Genomic DNA, 22,111 nt, shown 5'->3' with positions numbered 1-22,111 from the left:
GTACATAAATACAGTGAATACATCAGAACAGATTAATGTATGTACTGTATGTCTGAAAGTGTTGAGTCTAAATGAATGTGTTTTTGATAGAACTTTATCTGGATTGGTTTATGTTATCTATTGTCTATGAGTGTGTTTGTGATGCAATAGCTATACTTGAGCCAGTAGTGCATTTGTCATTGGTGGCTAAGAGATATTAAAACATTGTAAAATATGAACCTCTGCACAATCCACAAACCTGGATCTTGTTAACATGAACAACATACGAGCTAGTGTTATGCTGAGGATATGACACAAGTATTATTTTTCATTACAGATGTGAGTATGTTTATATTCCTAAAGACAGGTAGTTATAAATCATCTGTCCCTGAAATGAGGAACATATATGTTTCAGCAAGTGCCCACTCTGGGTCAGACTCTGCTTGTAGGTTACTCTTTGCTTCATTTCTTCCTATAGACCTTACTGGGTGGTTTAGGTTGACTACTGAAAGCTTATGCTCTGCTCTATGGTACTGTTCTATGATTCAATGAAATTACCAAACACTTATATAACGAACGAACTGGATAAATATACTACTAATAAAACACACCTTTAATAATCCAGCTAATAAAAATTAATAATGTAAAAACGTTTTTGATCATTTCTTAACGATCATCTTCAGTTAACTTATTATTATTATTATTATTATAGAAGATAATAATAATTATTATTATATGTTGGGTTTAGTAGGTAATATTATTATTAATTATTATTATTATTATTATCTTCTATATATTATCTTCTATATCATTATATCTTAATTATTATTATTATTATTATCATTATTATTAGATAATAATAACAAAACTGAAGCAATATGGTAAAATCAATTTGTCTTTCATATAACAAAAGATATGCTTCCTTATATAGTAAAAATTTGATTAACTATACTGGTCCGGTCATCAATAGGATATTAAAATCCAGTTTTTTTCATTTGTTTATCTAGTTACTGTTTAGAAAACAATGTGAAAAGAACAAACAAACCTTCTATCAACCACACAGTTAAATTACTTTAAAATTTGTATTTTTACAAAATATCTTTAAGAAAAATCAAACTAGTTTCCCAAAAATATATAAAAATTTACTTTATTATATAAGTTATTAAACTTTTTAAGAACCAAAAAATATAAAAACTTTAATTTAAACATTTCTTGGATGAAAGGTATGTGTTGGACTCTGCACCAAACTTTTATATCTCAGTTCCTCAAAAAAATTATTTTTTATAATTTAACATAGGTTATTTAGGATAAGTATATTTTAATTTATATAGCAAGAAATTCAGTTAGCTCATTATATCATATCACTAAATTATCTTCTAATGTTATTGTAAAATTATGTTCATTTTAATCATAATATCAGAAATACAGGACAGATTATATATGACAATTCTGTAACTATTTAGTTACATATATATCCTATCAAAGTTTTTTAATGACAGGAAAGGAAGTATAATTTTTTTCTAAATTTTATAATTAATTTGATGAGAAATCACTCTGCTTAAACTTAAATAACTAGTTTAAGATTACTCTGTAAAATGTAAAATAACCAAAAAACATAAAATGCATCTAACAAAAAAAAATTAATGTAAATATTAGGGCTTTTAAAAAGTATCCGCAATTTTTTCATAAATTATAAAATAACAATTAAAAAAATCCATACCTGCATCAATTTCCCATAAAGTTCCCCTTCAGTTCATTAAATCACTCCCACAGTTTTGGAAGCTTCTGGATACTGGAAGAAAAAAGTTTTGGTTGGAACCACATATAACAACACACATACTGCCTACATCATCTTGAAGTTTCCAATAAAATGTTATCCTTATAGATTATCCTTTATAGTCCAAAGAGATGAAAAATCAAACAGAGCAAGATCTAGATGTTTCAAGATTTGATATAGTTATTGGAGCATTATAAAAATGTAGATAGCAAATAAGGTTCACATTTTCATATAATAAGGCATGTTTGAAAATAATACTATGCAGTTTATGCTAATCATTGGCTTCAGCCTGTCAACTAAATCCAGCATTATTTAGAATCTTTTTCTAAATATAATTCTGCATTATTTAGTACAAAACTTTTCTCCACATAATTCTCCATTATTGAGTCTTCATATCAATAATGATAAATATCAATTTAGTTATGTTTTGCTCTTCTTGAGCAATCAATTTCATATTCTCAGTTTTATAATGATACATCCAAATAATCATCACCAGTGATATTTTGGAAAAAGGTTTTCATCAAGTGTAGTAAAAGCTCAAAAACTATTTGAAAATACTCACAAATCAATTCTTCTCTGTCTTATAGTACAATATCTCATTATGTACTGGTACATACTTTATAGAATTTCAAGCTGTTGTACAGTTGTATGCATAGTCATGACAAATGTGCAGCATGACTGCTACTTTCATTTATCTTATGATTATCTAGAATCATCATACAAATACATTCCTTATAATTATCTGTTATTGTTGAGTATAACTATTTCAATGCATTTTACTTTTAATAATTTTTGGAATTTTTCAATCAAAATATAAATGATACATTATGATAAAATTATGACAAAAATGAATTTTATTAATTTTTTTAGTCAGAAAAAGTCAGTGAAGTTGAACTAAAAATTTTTTAAGACATATTATTTTAAATAATTACATAGCTTTCTCTAAGAAATTAATTTAGTTTTTCAAGTGTTTGAATACAACATCTTTAAAATGCTACAGTTTAAATAATAAATTAAAAATTCTTAAAGAATGTGCAGTAAATCATCACAAACAAAAATCAGAATACAGAATGCTGTTACTTGTTGCAAATATTTATATAATGTGGATTGTGAATCATTCTCCTTGACTTTTGGTATATGCACATTCAAATTCAACAAATCATTACAAAATTATTTAATAGTATATGTAAACATTTGTGACCTAAGTCACTGCAATAGATTTATAAAATATACATTGCGGATACTTTTTGTAGTAAACTTAATATATCTGTTGGAAACATAATTTTGATTAAAAAAATATTCTGTCTTTCAGAGATATTATAAAAATAATATTTTACAATAATATTAGTTTTTCTAATTAACTGATTTAAAATATTAATATTGTAATATATATTGCAATATTAATCAGTAATTCTAAAATAAATAATTTGTTTAGCAATTTTAAAGCAGTTAAAATAGATTCTTAAATTTATTACAAATATTCATAATCAATAAATGGGTAAAAAAGGTCATTCAAGTATGATGTCACCAATTTCAAGTCCATTTTGGCTGCCTATCCAATCCTATCACATTTTTTTCACCAATTTTTAGACACTCCCATGCTGATATCACATTTAATTTGATCTACCACTCATAATATAAAAATCAAGCTTTTCTGAAAAATAAATCTACAGTATATTAATTCATTCATATTTCCTGCCAAGGTGAGGCTAATTTTAAAACTAGGCCAATAGAAAACAAAAATGAAATTCACTGATTTACCACAAAAGAGTATATACCACAAAAAATTTTTACATATCCTTCATCCCAAGTGCAGATGTCATATTTGAATGACCTGAAATGACAATGTCATAACCATTTATCAAACAGGTAACTTCAAACTTATACTAATACTAATATCAAATTCTTGTTAAGTATTAACAAGAACATACAGGCCTATGTTAGTTTTAACATATTTCATAGTATATTTATATATTATGTAAAAATCATACTAAATGAAATAAGAAAAATTTTGTGTGTGTAATATGTAGTGACTTCTTAATTTACATGTTTAAATAATGTGAATTTAAAATACTGCACAGCAAGAACATTTACAGAAAGCACTACAAGAAGCTAGCATGATAAACTGTTATTTTCTTTCTCTGCTTTTTCTTTTGCTAAAAATTATTAATTGATTTCTATTAGAAGTACATAAGTAAAAATAAACACAAAAGCAAAAAAACTTATCTTGTAAATATCACCAAGATAACCTTTTTCTTTCAGCAAATAGTAAGACAAACATTTTCAGGCAAATTCACAGCTAAACCTCAGGTCCAGTTTCATCACTACATACAATTGTGTTCTATTTTGAAAACTTAGTTAATTCTCACATCCTAGCTGTTATTCATACTGACATATGCTATTACAAAATAAAATAGTTATTCTTGTAAATTTGAATTACATTCTAAAATTTACAAGAATAATTATTTTATTTTGTAATAGTATATGTCAGTATGAATAACAGCTAGGATGTGAGAATTACTTTTACAGGCATATTATAGCATTGTTAGCAATTATTTATATTATGCACAAATTTAAATTGTGGAAGATACTTTTAGAATGTAATCCTCTATAAATTAAGAAGTCACTGTAACAACAGAAATGACATTAACCTTTTAATGCCAGATAGCATCTCCTTAGGATCTTTATGTCAGCTTTTCTAATGATTTTTTAAATTATTAAATTTGTTGTTTATGTAGATTTTAATTATGAAAGATATCAATACAAAATAATATATTACTCGAACTATAGTATTACTTAAATATTTTAATATTTAGAAAATTACATATTTTCATTTCTTATGTTTTTTTACTGAAAAATTATCATTAATTTATATTTTATCCAAATTCATTTAATTTTAAATATTTTCAATATTAAAAAAATTTAATCTTATTTCATATTATCTTTCACTTATATATAACTTTCAACAAAAATATATTTGTTTAAATACCACAAATATCTGTTAGATTATTTTGAGAAAAAATTAGAGGCTGAAGAAAATCTGAAATTAAAAAGCTCATTCATAAGTGGTATTTTAAGTTATTAAGTAATTAATAAGGTGTTCATAAAATATATCATTTAATGCAAAAATTATAATGGGGATTTTAAATACATTTTATTTGTGATATATTTTAAAACATATGCTAATATAAAATTTTAAAAAATTACAATAAAAATTTGTTAGAATTCATATGAAGGATAAAAGAACTTTTTAAATGTTGATTTTAAGTAATTGGTATCAGTGCTGTATCTGGGCAGATGCAACAGGTGCACCCGCACAGGGCCCACTTGGAAAGGGCTCAGAATGCATGTATTTGTTTTATTATTTTCCCAAACCTAATTAATTAAGGGTCCCTTGCACAGGGCACAGGAATGGCTAGTTACGGCACTGATTGGTATCAAAGAATATTAAAAATTTTAATTATTTCTCTCTCTTTTTTTTAATCTCAAATATGTATATCAATCTTGATTACAAGTTACCTTATTTCTCTCTAGTCTAGGATATCATATAAATTAATAGTATTTTTTTATTTATTTTTTTATCACAAGTAAAGTTTTAGTTTTTTTTTCATAATTTTATTTTTTTCCTTTAAATAGCTTCTTACAAAGTACTGGAATGAAAACAATTAAATCCTGTAAACCTTAAAAGTCCAATATTGACACCTTTAATAGAAAAACAAATGTTTTTGACTGTACTCCAGTCTTCTTCAGGTTTGTAAAACCAGCGAGAATCGAACATGTGAATGCAAAGAATAAAATTACAAATTATTTTTTAAAAATATGGAACAGCATGCATAGAGATTGATTTTAAACATATGGAATACTCCAGGCATGTGTAAAAAAAAAAAACAGATGTGTACGTGAGTTACCATGGCGGTGGAATGATCACAGTAACAAAAACATTGATGTAAACAAAATAGAGGGAGGGGTGTTGTGGTTATTAACTGCTGGTCTAAGTGTTGCCCGTTTCTTCATAGCAGTACTTCCATGCATGAGATACATTGATAACATCATCCAAGTTAATACAATTGGCATGTAATCCAGCTTTGTAAATTTCCAAAGCCTCAAGGTTTCAAAGGTGTTCAATCCGGTGAGATGATCTGATCAGTTTGGCATCCTGGAGGTGAACTCATACGTCAGGGTCTATGGCATAGATGGATAGGGCAGTACTGCCCTATCCATCTAGGCCATATTATTATCAATTTCATATTTGTGTTCTTGTAATCTTTTACTAAGAGAATGCTTCGAGGACCCAATGTAAACCAAACCCCTTTGAAACCTGTTGTCCCTGAGAGGAACCATGTACACACCTGGAGCATGATTTTTATTGATCTTGTCTTTTCCATTGCACAGTAGCCCATGTAGCAGTATACCATGCTTGACCTCCTGTAAGCAATGTTTGTGCTGGTACGGGTAGCAATCTCCCTGTATATGGAGTTGAAGTGCTGGATGTACTCCACAACCATGTGGAAATCTGCATTATTGAGGTTGTGTGTTCTGTTGGGCGCAACTTGCATGTTAGATGTGTCATGTGTAACTACATGTGTGGAGTAAGCACGAGAAAAGTTGTGTATCAAGTTCCTACTATACCCGTGCTGTATGGCTATGTTTTCAATGCGTTTTAACTCTGCCATGGTGTCCTCCCATCTGGTGTGGTGTGTGAATGCCCTTCTTGTTAGGGCATGGAAGGCAGCGATTTTATAAGAGAGAGTCAGCAGTGTCTGCTGGGATAAACAATGGCATATAGCATGAATGGCTTGTAATGGGTGCTCATTTCTATCTGAGCACCATTGAGACGAATGTTTATATCCAGAAAGTGAGCAGATGTTTTACTCTTCTGATCCAGCTTGATGGTGAGGCCATAAGGATTGTAATTCATGGAACACGTGAACTGGTTTATGTCTGGTTCCACTTTCCATATGATGAAGAAGTCATCAACATACCTCTTGTATACCAGAATATTTGAACTGAACAGCAGTATGACTTTTTCTCAAGCTACTGTATCACCAGCTCGCATAAATCCCAAAAGAGGGCTGCCCATAGGCACGCCCTGTTTTTGTAAGTAACTATTGTTATTAAAGTGAAAAAAGGAGGTATAGCATAAAATATGTGCTAGCTCCAAGATGTGTTTATGCTGTGCATTCGCCCCAGGGTAGAGATTCCCACTGGTTTTACAAACCTGAAGAAGACCAAAGTACGGTCAAAACATTTGTTTTTCTATTAAAGATGTCAATACTGGGGGCAGTTAGAAACCATGCTCCCACCCTCAATCAGTTTAATTCATATGTATTTATATAATTTTTGTATTACTTATATCATTCCAGCACCATGGTAAAGGGGCATGCATATCTTTGTACACATATGCTTGGAGTGTTCCATTGGTTTAAAATCCATTTGTGCTGTTCCATTTTTTGAAAATAATTTCATAATTTTGTTCTACGCATTCACATGTTCAAATCACACTGGTTTTTTAAACCTGAAGAAGACCAAAAGTATGGTCAAAAGCATTTGTTTTCTATTAAATATTTACTACTGGACTTTTAAGGTTTATGAGTGTTAATTTATATACGTTCCAGTATGCATATAAGAAAGTTGTTTTAACTTAAGTCAATACTGGACTTTTAAAGATTAGGAGATTTAATTTTTTTTTATCAAAACATTTAAAAAAACATACATTTTCTTATTTTTTTTGTATTGATTTTGTAAGATATTATGCAAAAACTAAACATCAAAATCTATGAAACTTAATACAAGTAGCCCTTGGTTTACACCGCAGTTCCATTCCTACAAAAGCCGGTGCAAATCGAATCGGCGTAAAATGAATCCATATTTACAGTGAGGTATAGGGTTAGGTTCTACATAAGTGAAAAATAAGCAAATAATTTTGTTTATTAATACAATATAATACAAAATACATATAAATTTAATTCTTAAAATGTATTTTATCATAAAATAAAGTGAAATGTTTCTATTAAAAACTTTTAATTTCGGATCTCACATTTTTCGGAAAAAGTATCCATCTTTAATTGTTTACATTTTTGTTTTCTTTCATTAATAATTTCAGAATATGGTCAAATGGATGCTATGATGCTCCTTTTTACATTAGCACTTTGCTACCAATACTTGTCTAACTCACAAAGTTCATCTATCAAATTTTCCATAGTTGAAAGGATACGCTTTAGATCAGCCGTTTTCATAATTCTTGGAGTTTCTTCTTTGTCGTTCTTCTGTAGCTCTATGTCTGGTCCACAGCTCATTTAAATCTAACAGTTCATGGAACATTCTCTATTGGTCTAGATCTGACCAATCCCAACAAGCCACAATTCTGCTACGACACGTGGTGTTGTAGTGGACTCGTATCTCACTAGGATTGGTCAAATCTGGACAAAATCTAGTCAAATCTACATAGGAAAAATCGGTAAATTACACAGCAAAATGGCGAATTGCGCAGCGGCGTTATTGTGAATCAGCATAAATTGAACCAGCGTAAACTGAGGGCTATCTGTATTATGATTAAATAGAGTACTTAATACTGCTTATTGAGAAAACCAAGCTTTGTAATTTTTATTTCCAAAACATTTTTGACTCTCTTCAAGTCAGCATCAGCCACAGATCTGTTTACAACATCCAATGGAATACAGAATAAACCAGAATTGAACCAGCACATTTAAATTCAAAACATCATATGAGATATATATGTAATGCCATTCATAACATCCAACAGAACACAAAAAATTGAAATAAACTATTCCCAAAATAAAAATTAAAAAAACTGGTTTCTTTAATAAGCAGTAATAAGCACTCTAAAACCTAAAAATTTTATGATATCAAAATTCATCATATTCTCAAATTCTCCAGTGACAATAGACAAAGAAATTGCAGTTTTCATTATATCTAAAAAATATGTAAATTTTAAAACAGTGATCACTTATTATGACTACTATTAGAAATAATAAAAGACTAAAATATGTTGAAATTCACAATTCATTATTTTAAATTATAATAATTTTTTCACATTTTTATGACGACTAATATTATTGCAATTTCAATACTAAGAAATTTACATAATAATAAAAACTAGTGTATTTATATACTGTATTTATTTGATTCTAAGCTGCACCTCAATTTCTCAACAGTTTTTATAAAAAAATAAAAAATACCAGTACTAAGATTTATTTATTGTAATATTTATAGTCTATCTATCTATATTCGGTTTATGGCATCTGATGTCACCTTTCAATTTCCAGGAACCCTCTCCATCTCTCTCTATCCATACACCATTCCGCTTTAATCCCTTTTTCATTACATGCTAACTTTACTACGTCGTACCAAGTTTGTCTGGGTCTTCCTCTCTTTTTCCTATTTTTGTGAATTGTATTCCATTGACAGTTTTGGGAGTTTCTTGTCACTCATTCTTTTCACATGTTCAAACCAAACAAGTTGTTTCCTCTTTATTTCTTCCAAAACCCTCTCCTTCAATCCCTTTAGATCTGATTCTCTCATTAGTTATTCTTTCTCTTTTTGAAATTATGCATGATCTTCTCAACGCATCCTTTGAGAAGATTCTGCACGATTTTAATCATGCAAAAAAAGGGGGAAAAATGGATGATCTTAAAGATCATCCATTTTGTTTATCTCCTTTTTTTATAGATAGATGACATCTATCTAATATTTATAGTAAGTTCAAAAAAATGAGAAGTAACAAGAAGTGAAGAATTTGTTTAAAAAAAATTTTTAAATATATAATTTAAAATAAATTTTAATTGCTCACACTATAATATTGGGAAAATTATTCATCAGCCACACTATTGCAGATGACTTGGAACTAGTGTTGGCATCATCATTTTTCAAAACTAAGTCATTTTCTATGCCATCCATTGCATTTGTAATGCAGCATTTTTTAAAGGAATAAATTATTATTTCACTGGGAACTTTTTCCAGGTATCAGATGCCCATTCCATAATTTTTGAAACACTTGTATTCTTTATTTTCCCAGAAGTGGTTAAAGTATGGTTTTCCAAATGTAGCTAATTTTCATATTCTTTTCTTATGTAGTCCTTAATTACAAGACTTCTTGTTACAATAATCAAGCAGCTAGAGTTGGCTTGTCATGCCACCCAGGATTATCACTAATTCAAAATTTTTTTGCTTCAATTTATTTTTTAAAGAATTAAAACACCTCAAAAAATTAAAAATACTACAAAATAAGCAACCCAATATTATCCGAATAAGCAAGCCCACTTTTTGGAGACATTATAATAAACAATTAAATAAATAATTTAATAACTAAAATAGAAAAAAGTGTAGCTTAGAATCAAATAAATACAGTATTTTTTTAATATAATTTCAATTTATTAAATATATTATATTGTAGTGTCCTGCTACTATTAAATATTATTTTGTTCACTAATCCCGTATCGGAATTTTCCTCAATTGTCGTGTACCTGGATTATTGTATTTTATTCTGTTTGTCACGTACCAGGGTCACTAGTAATTGTTTCCATCATTGCGTGGATCACATGGAGCTACTATGTTGGTTTGTGATTGGATTATTTTTAGCTATGTCTAGCTCACATGACTAGGATGGCATGGAGGTATAAATTGGAGGAGCGCTATGTGCAGAACATTTTTTTCTTGTCTCCGATCGTCGGTTTCTCACGTGAAGGGACTACAAGCTCAACTACAGACAGTGAAGAAGAGAGGTAAGGACCAACAAGTTTTTTGAAAGAGTGAAGTGTTTTTCGCTACAAGGACATTGTTTGAACTCACAGCCTAACTGCTAGAGAAATCTCTTACAAGTGGTTACACTGTGCTACGAGTATTCTTTGTTGAGGAATTTTTCCACTCAAAAATTCAATCACCACGTGTCTACGGATAGCTCTCTACATTCATTAGGAGAATTGCTCATTGAATGATCAGCATATGTTCCCTTCAATGTAATTTATTGTACAATATATTTAGCAATATNCGTTAGGTTCTACATAAGTGAAAAATAAGCAAATAATTTTGTTTATTAATACAATATAATACAAAATACATATAAATTTAATTCTTAAAATGTATTTTATCATAAAATAAAGTGAAATGTTTCTATTAAAAACTTTTAATTTCGGATCTCACATTTTTCGGAAAAAGTATCCATCTTTAATTGTTTACATTTTTGTTTTCTTTCATTAATAATTTCAGAATATGGTCAAATGGATGCTATGATGCTCCTTTTTACATTAGCACTTTGCTACCAATACTTGTCTAACTCACAAAGTTCATCTATCAAATTTTCCATAGTTGAAAGGATACGCTTTAGATCAGCCGTTTTCATAATTCTTGGAGTTTCTTCTTTGTCGTTCTTCTGTAGCTCTATGTCTGGTCCACAGCTCATTTAAATCTAACAGTTCATGGAACATTCTCTATTGGTCTAGATCTGACCAATCCCAACAAGCCACAATTCTGCTACGACACGTGGTGTTGTAGTGGACTCGTATCTCACTAGGATTGGTCAAATCTGGACAAAATCTAGTCAAATCTACATAGGAAAAATCGGTAAATTACACAGCAAAATGGCGAATTGCGCAGCGGCGTTATTGTGAATCAGCATAAATTGAACCAGCGTAAACTGAGGGCTATCTGTATTATGATTAAATAGAGTACTTAATACTGCTTATTGAGAAAACCAAGCTTTGTAATTTTTATTTCCAAAACATTTTTGACTCTCTTCAAGTCAGCATCAGCCACAGATCTGTTTACAACATCCAATGGAATACAGAATAAACCAGAATTGAACCAGCACATTTAAATTCAAAACATCATATGAGATATATATGTAATGCCATTCATAACATCCAACAGAACACAAAAAATTGAAATAAACTATTCCCAAAATAAAAATTAAAAAAACTGGTTTCTTTAATAAGCAGTAATAAGCACTCTAAAACCTAAAAATTTTATGATATCAAAATTCATCATATTCTCAAATTCTCCAGTGACAATAGACAAAGAAATTGCAGTTTTCATTATATCTAAAAAATATGTAAATTTTAAAACAGTGATCACTTATTATGACTACTATTAGAAATAATAAAAGACTAAAATATGTTGAAATTCACAATTCATTATTTTAAATTATAATAATTTTTTCACATTTTTATGACGACTAATATTATTGCAATTTCAATACTAAGAAATTTACATAATAATAAAAACTAGTGTATTTATATACTGTATTTATTTGATTCTAAGCTGCACCTCAATTTCTCAACAGTTTTTATAAAAAAATAAAAAATACCAGTACTAAGATTTATTTATTGTAATATTTATAGTCTATCTATCTATATTCGGTTTATGGCATCTGATGTCACCTTTCAATTTCCAGGAACCCTCTCCATCTCTCTCTATCCATACACCATTCCGCTTTAATCCCTTTTTCATTACATGCTAACTTTACTACGTCGTACCAAGTTTGTCTGGGTCTTCCTCTCTTTTTCCTATTTTTGTGAATTGTATTCCATTGACAGTTTTGGGAGTTTCTTGTCACTCATTCTTTTCACATGTTCAAACCAAACAAGTTGTTTCCTCTTTATTTCTTCCAAAACCCTCTCCTTCAATCCCTTTAGATCTGATTCTCTCATTAGTTATTCTTTCTCTTTTTGAAATTATGCATGATCTTCTCAACGCATCCTTTGAGAAGATTCTGCACGATTTTAATCATGCAAAAAAAGGGGGAAAAATGGATGATCTTAAAGATCATCCATTTTGTTTATCTCCTTTTTTTATAGATAGATGACATCTATCTAATATTTATAGTAAGTTCAAAAAAATGAGAAGTAACAAGAAGTGAAGAATTTGTTTAAAAAAAATTTTTAAATATATAATTTAAAATAAATTTTTCACAAAATTCTGCAAATTAAAATTATGCTGACATTGCCTCCTCCTTGACTTATTTTGGATTTAATGAATTACATTCGATTTTTCATTTATATTATTTACTTATAGATATTTCTACTTCAACAATAAAGTAAATGAAACTATATCAATATTGCTATAATTTTGACCACTTCTTCAGCCACATAAAAATTGTAGTTTTTTTTTGTTTACTATTATATGAGAGGTGATATTGATACTACAAAAATTATAATTAAATAAATATTCATTATAATTCTAGATGCTAATGCTCCAATATAAAACATTTAAAAAATTCAAATTCTATCATGGCTTCTCATTTATTTTTCTATGCTGAATTATTTTAGCATAGAAAAATACATGAGAAGCCATGATACAAACTGCTTGACACAATATACCAATATTAAACTGATTAGAGGAGCCAAAAGTTTTACTGGAATGAACATTTTTTGTGACTTCTGTCTAATAATCAGATCCCTAGAACATTTGAATTGAAAAATTCAAACAAAACCATACAGTATGTAAAGTTTCATTGAATATAAACAACATATATGTAGTTCAAAAATGAATGCACTTATCCACAAAACTCAAAGATGAAAATCTAGCAAGAAAACAATATTTTAATGAGAAAACTAACAGTTTTGATTGCTTTCATTGGTCATCATCAGATTTAATTATATTTTATTTAAAAAATAAAAGAAATTAAAACATCGTCATTACATCCTTTTACACACTTCAGGAACAAAACTGTCTTTTTCCCAGTGAAGTCAATCTTTTATTGTAAGCTACATTCTATTAAAGAACACAAAATCAAACAAAACATTTTTCAAGTATGGAGATCCATTTTTGAATTCACCTAAAAAAATGTTTTATTTCTGAACAGCTGCAGTGATGCTTATTCTCCATCCATCCAAATGTTTATTCCATCATTTTAAAATTTTTGTTTAATTTCGTATTCTTTAATAGAATGTAATTAAACCTGATGATGACCAATGAAAACTATTTATTAATGTCATTAAAATATTGTTTTCTTGCTGGATTTTCTGGTTTCATGTTTGTGATTTGTTATGCCTTTGAATATTTAAGATGAAATTTAAATCTCAGAACAGCCCTCAAAAAACAAAAGAAAAATTATAATTTTAGTTCAAAATATCTAAAAGTACAAACATTGGTTTGAAAATGTAAATGCAACAGAAGTTTATACAACAACCAAAGTCGAATATTATCTGGCTAGAAACAGCTATAATACTAATAATTTAATAGACAATTTGGCATTAGAATTAGTCATTAGGCAACATCTCTTGATACGTTTAGTAATTATAATTTAAATAATANTTACTGGAAGAAAAGAATGGGCCCAAAGTGGGACTCGAACCCGCAACTCCTGCTTACCGTGTAGATGCATTGCCAATTACACTACCCAGACCTTCGGTCTGATCTCCTCTTCCAGTATATATAACAATATAACCATCGATGGTTATTACAATATCATTAGCTTATATATGCTGGAAGAGGCATTTGCACAGTAAGCAAGAGTTACAGGTTCGAGTCCCGCTTTGGGCCGATTCTTTTCTTCTAGTAATTCTAAAATTATTTAATTAAATTATAATTATTAAATTTATCAAGAAATGTCACCTAATGACTAACTCTAATGCCAAATTGTCCATTAAATTATTAGTATTATAGCTGTTTCTAGCCAGATTATATTCAGATTTGGTTGTTGTATAGCTTTAAATGTATCGGGTGTAGTAAGGATGTTTGATTAACATAAGTTTGTAAAATAAATAAATAAATAAAATATTAAATATAATAATAATAAAGTAAAATAAATTAAAAATAACAACAGAGAGAATGTACATAAATTTTCACATACATTCTGTAAAGATTAGACACAATTAACACATTAACCACCATTAACATTTTTGTCACTTCTTAAAATTTTCCCCTGATGCTTCAAAGTACAATGTTTGTGTCTTAAAGATTGATTACACAATATGCTCTGTGGACTACCAGTAGTAATTCACAGAGCATTTCTGTAAATGTTTAATTAAAAAATAACATAAAATAAACTTGTACCAACTGCAAGTGAGGTACAGTATATGCAACTAACAGCCTTTACATGTAAAGTCATTTGTCTAAGCCTGAGGTATATATATTGTACCTCAAACAAAAATATCAAAATTAGCATATTTTAAAAAATTCAATTCAAAAAACAAATTCAGATTTTCTGATATGAAAAGAACATAAATCTATGGAAAAAAGAAAATGGCCTAAAGGATACAAACATTTTTTTCTATAGTGGCAGTTAACATGTTAAACATTTTAAAAAGTGGGTTAAATATTAGGTATTCAGTGAAACATTATGAAGGAGAACTGGTGAAATGTGTGACCAAAAGATTGAAGAGACAAAAGTAACCACCCAGAAATCCCGTACGAGAACCAACAATTAGGATTAAAAAAGTGTAACTCCTATGTACTCCTTTTTTACAACAAGGAAATTGGGGATAAGGGTCAGAGAGCATAAATATGATGTTAGAAAAAAATCAAATGCAACTGTGCTGGCCCAGATGGCTCAAGCCCAAGGTTCCGTAGTTGGATGGGAAGAAGCTGAAATCATTAGGCAAATACACTCTCCAACTTTAGCGAAGACAGCCGAAAAAATGGAAATATACAGAAGCAAACTTGATGATAGATGTATAAATGCCAGAGATGTGGAGGGCCTACCCTCAGCATGGAAGTTTGCTATTAAAAGACTTACAAATGGCTTATGAATGACGACTTGATTCGCAATTCACGTTATGAGAGCATTTATAATTTTTGTTAACTGTTAACGACTTGTACTATTACTTATTTATTGTTGTATGTTATTTATTTTTACAATTAGTATTTTTACACTTTAATTATTTTACTTAATTACTCAGTTGTTGATATTTTTGAATTTTAAATTTATTGTTCTATTCTTTGTGGTTATTCCATATTCGTTTCTTTCAACTTGAAGATGATCTATGAAGTAGATCAAAAACGTTTGTTTTTTAAATAAACTCCCTTGGCAACGGATAAGGTGTTGATTTTTTTGATCTGTCTATATATACTACAACTGAATTAAAAATAATTGTTTTCTGTGATGAGAAAGAGAGCCTCTCACAAATGTAACACTTGTGACACTGGGTATCCAGAGCTAATTAGCAGCACATTTACAAGTATGACAGCTTCAAAATATGGCACCGATGAATATAAAGAAATCGCATCAATTTTATACAAGTGGTACAAGCAAATGGGATGATTTTTTTAACTTAGCAGAGATGACTGATTTAGCATCCAATGCAGTCAGAGGGTAAAACTAAAGCTGTAATTTGTTTTGCTAATACTATCTCTAGGAAATATGTGGGGTGAGAGAGTTTATTAACCAACGGTCTTAAGGCCTATGCAAGTTTATGCATCTTTGCTTCAAAGAACAGCCACCTTATTCAAACAATTTAATTTGTAATTTTTCATTCGCATGTGTATCACAACCATATACAGTACTACTTACTAAATTGGTTTTTAAGAGTTTTTGGGGATATGACATCAATTGCTCTGCACTTCTATAATTTTTCAAAGATATTTCAGTTTAATTTAAATTTGTTCTGTATTCCATCCATGTGCCTTGGATAACTTGAAAAAGCTCATTCGAAAATTAATTGTATTCAATTTTTTTTTTTATCACTTGAGGATGGTGGCTGTAAGCTGTCAAAAGTACTAGCAAGTACTGTACATCTTAATTATAAATCATGATTGTAATGCCACAACACTGTAGTGTTTATTATTTTATTTTCTTTTTGTTCATCAGAGGGAGGATGAATGTTGCTATAGCCAGTTTTTCTGCCATTCTAGTAGGGAGTAGCCTTATGTCCAATATGATGATCTCAGATTCTGGCCAACAGGAGGTTGCATGCCAAAAACTATTCAGCCACAGCTGTCAATATCTTTCTTTTCTTTAAATTCTTATGCTCTCCTTATTTGGTTTCAAGGGTACAGCAAGTAAAAAGCCTATTATCATCATCATTGACTGGATTATACATCATTGACACATATTTCACTCTTACATTCTTTAAAAAAAGGGTCTTTTTCATCTTTAATGAAGTCTTAAATAATGAATGGTTGGATCATTGCCACTTGACCCTTTTATCTTTGAAATACTTAGAAAGGATCCTAGTATTCTCTAGTGTCATGACATTGACATTAAGGACATACTTGTTTCTGTCATGTGTGTATCTTTTAGTTTGGAAAACTTGGTCCTGATAGCATTGGATAGGTTGCAGATAAACTAGTTGCAGAAAGCCAAAAGATTCTGCCATAGTTATAGACGTCAATAATTCATGATTTAACTTTCAAAATTAAGACAAGTACAGAAAAATTCAACATACAAGAGAACAAAAAGTTGCCACTTAAAAGGTCATGGGAACAAAAATGAATGTAAGAGAATACAGCTGAAGGTTTCTTATAAATGACTGTTCTGATGGAGTTCCCTTCAATTCTGTCATCAGTATCATGATAAGGCATTGGAGTTTCATGGACCTAATCAGTCTGACTACTATTATTCAGATTAAACTGTCAAACAAAGTCCTTATGTACCTCTCAGTCATTCGAAACTATAAGGAGGTCATCAACATACCAAAAAATTGTAGTAAAGTAGTATTTGTATATCAAGCAGAGTTTGACAAACTGTACAGCAATGGAGAAATCAATAGATACATCCTCAATTATATGTAATATTGAGTAGCAAACTTGAAGTAATAAAAATAGACAATGGTGTATACATACTTCTGAATTATTTAACTCCAGTCCTTCATTACATCATAGAGCAAGCATAAAATGAGAGTATATATGGCCTCAACTTTCTAAGATAGATATAAGCTATTATAATCAAGTACCATAAATATATTACCCTCAATGCATCAAAGTACAGGTGTTCTTTTGTGTGTAGACATAATATTTAATATATGGCTTTATCTCTCTCACTCAGCATTATTCTTCAACATTATTACAGTTTATTTTTACTAATACAATATTGAACATTTTTAGAATATTTTGTTTTAATCAAATAATATCGATTCAAAAAATACAAGATTTACCACTGAATTAAAAAGTGAGAAAAACTGACAGAATGAAATAAGAAATAACCAATACTGCCAAAAAATACTAGAAAGTATTTAAATTATATGGCCTAAGATTTTCATATAATTGGAGATTTACTGACCCAATCATAACTAATAATAGAAATTAAGATGGATATTTTTATTTTACATGCTAAAATCAAGTCTGCATCAATATTTACAATAATATAAAAAATAATTTCTGATGAATTATTCCATTGAAACTGTTCTGAATTAGTTATATTTAATGCAATATTCAAAGATATTCTACTCATTAGATCAGTGTTACATATTTATATTTATAAAATAGTAACCTAAGACAACTAATAACCTAATGGTCTTCTACTAGATACTGGTTAACTTCACAAAATAAACTTTGTCTTGTGAAGTTAACCAGTATCTAGTAGAAGACCATTATAATAACCTAAGTTAATCCAAACACACTTGCATTGAGACATAATAAAATGTTATTAAAAGAAAAAAAAAAGCATTTTAAAGAATGCTTAAAGATATAAAGACAGAACTTGATTAGAAAAAACATGCTTTTACAAAAACTTAATATGTTCTCTCTCAGACCAATGATTCAGAAAACAATATAAATTTAAATGACTGAATTTCTGATGACAAATGTTCAAAATTTTCTTCACAACACTGATTATGTAAATGAATTAATTTATTAATTTCATATTATATACAACCAGTTATTCATTTACAATGAATCATATTTAATTAAAATTCTTAACACATTAACTGCCAACTACAAATCATCTTGTAGTTAGCAATCAAACATGTGCCATCTAAGAAATAACTCATATGTCTGTTGTGTTCTGCGAGATATGACTTTCCTGTAGTAAATAGTTATTATAACTGATTAGTGGGCTTTGAAAATGAGAATGACATATCAATTGGGCATTATAGAACAAACTATAAAGAAGTTTAAATGTGATAAGAGTTTTCTGTTTTGATTGCCAGATAAGAATATTTTCATAGTAAATATACTACCAAAGTGGCTAATTTGTGCCTGGAATATCTATGACAAATCAATTTGATGTCATAAAAGAAAAACTTATTGAAAAAATATTGAAAGATATTAAAAAATAAAAAATTATATTTATTTATATTACTGAAATTATTTGGTCTTATATTAAGGTTTTCAGAGTGTTTGCTGATAATTGATATAAAGCATTAAACATAATCTGTACAATAAAATAATTTTAAATAAAGTAAAATTGATAAAACAATTCCAATTTTTTAAATAATAAGATAAATCTGCTTTATTCAAACTTCTATAACAATAATTTCATTAGTACTTAGTGATGGACTTGCTTGCCTGAAAGTATTAGAGAAACTATTATTCAATAAGAGCAAGCTCCAATAAAGCAGATCTTTCTTATTACATAATTTTAGGTATATAACCTGCAATGATATATACCCCACAGAAAATTTCACTTATAAAAATCTTCATACAAGACTAGATTTAATTCTTGTGGCCCTAAGTTATTAGTGTTTCTGATGCCCCTACCTTGCCAGGTTAATTTATAAAAATGAATTCTAAATTGAAATGAAAAATTTGTAATTGAAAAAATTATTATTTTTCTGCTAAATTGTAAGTTTTATTTACAATATTAATAATTTTAAAATTTATTTTCTTGATTTTTGATATGCAAAATCACTATCATCGTCATCAAGTGACAAACTGAAATTTTTTTTTGCTTAGTATAGTAAAATTTGAAAGCTTTTTTTAATCTATTGTGGACTATAGTTTATTCTTTAATCTTTTTGACTGTGATAAAGATTAGCCTTCAAACATTTTATGCACATTAAACTTAAGAAGAGTCTGACTAACTTCCACATTATGGAAGGCTAATTGAATTTTATCTTTAAAGATTTAGGTCACAGTTTTTCATGATTAAACATATTAAGGAATAAATTTTTCTCATATGCATGAAAATACACCAGATCTCCAACTAAATCAACATAATATCCTCAGAATAAGTTTACAAAAGTACTGTTATTCCAGTATGTGGCATGGGAATCCAACAAAAATGAAAATTTTTTGCCATTGGTTTTGTAAACATTTCTCAGTTTCATGGTTTAATCACTCAATGATATACACAAATTTGCACAAATATAAAGAGTTATGTGCTTTTCTTGGGACATCCTATTCATTTTACAAAAATAGTTTAAAATATTATTCCAGAGTTCTCACATAAATAAACATTCAAAGTCTTCCACTTTTTCTGCCTTCTTGTTTCATCTTTTTTGGTAACATCAGTAATATTATTTCTAAAGTGTCAGTGAGTCTTAATTTGTTTTTATAACAGAAACTGTATTTGCATGTGCTTCTCATATAATACTTTAATGGTGGCAAATACACAATCTGTCACAGCCCATCATTTGTTTGAAGAAAAAGAAATAATGTATGTTGTTATAGATAGCATATGAAATTGACAGCATGGCAAGTAATACAGAAACAAATGCACAATCAAGGCATAATTTAAATTAACTGAAAGCATGAGCTAATAAGTATCAATAAAAAATAAAAACAATAAATTTTCTCAAATGGGGAAAGTTATTATAAGAGTTTAAAATAGGATTTGTAGTTTCCATTTTTATAGCTTTTTCATTCACCTGTAAGAATAAATGTCTAATTAGTATGTTTATAGTGCAACAGGTTAATCAAACAATGAAAATTAATATCTTTGTTATCACGATAGTACAATTTTGATTCTGATCAAGAGTAGGGTTGCCATCTGTCTGGATTTGACCCAGAGACTCCAGGATTCAGTGAGTTATCTCCAGGCTCCGGGGTTAATTAATATTTCTCCAGGTTGTGCAAGTTGAAATGAATATGTACAAAATTATATGCAAACCATCGCATATATTTCTTCCCCAGTGTACCAAATTGGTAGTGTGGTAGTCGTTGGCTTAAAGACATAATGTCTATAACTGGCATAGGCACAGTGATGCTGCATGCTATATAATTGTACTCTTTCTTGTGACTGTTCTGTCAAGAGATGTCTATTGAGAGTGAAATGATATAGCCTACATAGGTGACAGTTTGATAATCAGTGTTCATGTTGATTGATGATTAATGGTAAGTTATAGTATACGAGGTCTGTTCAAAAAGTATTGGACCTTTGGTCGGCAAAAATTCGGAAGCTATACTATGAACGGGAAGACCCTATTTAATCCTGATCTCCACAGTTTTATATGTGGGTATTAAGAAAATATATTATTTCATTTGTATACGCTAAGATTAGTACGCACGCACAATGAGAATGTCTATACGTATCGGTTCATATGTTCTAAGAACAATTTAAAAAATTTTTGCAAGCACAACGGATGTTCGGATCTCGGAACTATCTGCCTGAAGAAGACCTGAAATAACGGTCGATAACATTTGTAGCATTTTTTAAAATATTTTACTGGTTATTTAAGGTTGAAGAGAGTGTGGTGTATATTATACCAGTACCTATTTACAAAAGTTGAACATCATCACCTATACCATAGCACTGTGTTGGGACAAAGCAAAAATTATACAAAAGGAATTTGATAAGTACAAATTAAGAACTTTAGAGACATTAGAGATCTTTTGCACTAAAACCAAAGGGAATTGCATCAACAATAAAGAAAGCAAGACCTTGTCACTTGCCTGGCAATCATTCATCACCAGCCCCTTATAGCAAATCCACAGTCACAATTACACACAGGCATCTAATTAAAATTATGCCATTACTGCATTATATAACACCTAATACAGAACTTTTGTTGAATATTATTTATAATTATTGTTTCTGTTTTAGTTTTTTGATTTATATTTTATTTTGAATATTGTTTGTATAACTTTATATATTCCCATAAATTATTTTTATTTATTTATTTGTTTATGTTATATTTTGATTTGATGCATTTAATTATTTGATTTTTTAAAAAAACATTTCTTTTTTAAAATTTAGTTTAAAGGTCAGAATATTCCAATTTAGGAACACTCAGTAAACTGTTTAATTTAAATTTGTAGAACCTAAAGCATGCTCATAAACTAGGCCAAAAATATTTGTTTTTAATAAAGTATTACTGGAAGAAATAAGTAAGTGTCAAATTAATTATTGTTAAGTTCCAGCTTTGAAACACTATGGCTTCCACCTGTTTAAGCATTTGAAGGCTTGTGAGACAACAATCAACAGAATAAAAAATTTGGAAAGTATACAAATTACATGTCGTACAAAGACAACAAATTTTATTTTACAAGACAAATACATATGAAAATAGCTGAAACAAAAAT

At 28.9% G+C, this 22,111-nt stretch overlaps 1 protein-coding gene across 1 annotated transcript in view; it reads right to left on the bottom strand.

The window, feature by feature from the left end:
* Positions 1-841: 841 nt before the first annotated feature.
* Positions 842-22,111, bottom strand: part of LOC111625158 (voltage-dependent calcium channel type A subunit alpha-1-like) — a 187,178-nt gene continuing 165,908 nt past the window's right edge. The window contains exon 8 of the mRNA XM_023368210.1: positions 842-1,771. Within this exon, the coding sequence (XP_023223978.1) occupies positions 1,736-1,771 (36 nt within the window). The 3' untranslated portion in view covers positions 842-1,735. The remainder of the gene's footprint in view (positions 1,772-22,111) is intronic.

This window comes from Centruroides sculpturatus, unplaced genomic scaffold (assembly GCF_000671375.1).
Source record: "Centruroides sculpturatus isolate CEXI.00-Female unplaced genomic scaffold, Cexi_2.0 scaffold439, whole genome shotgun sequence".
NCBI classification, from domain to species: Eukaryota; Metazoa; Arthropoda; class Arachnida; order Scorpiones; family Buthidae; genus Centruroides; species Centruroides sculpturatus.
Note: the sequence above shows the minus strand (reverse complement) of the source record. Positions and strands in the feature narration are given on the sequence as shown.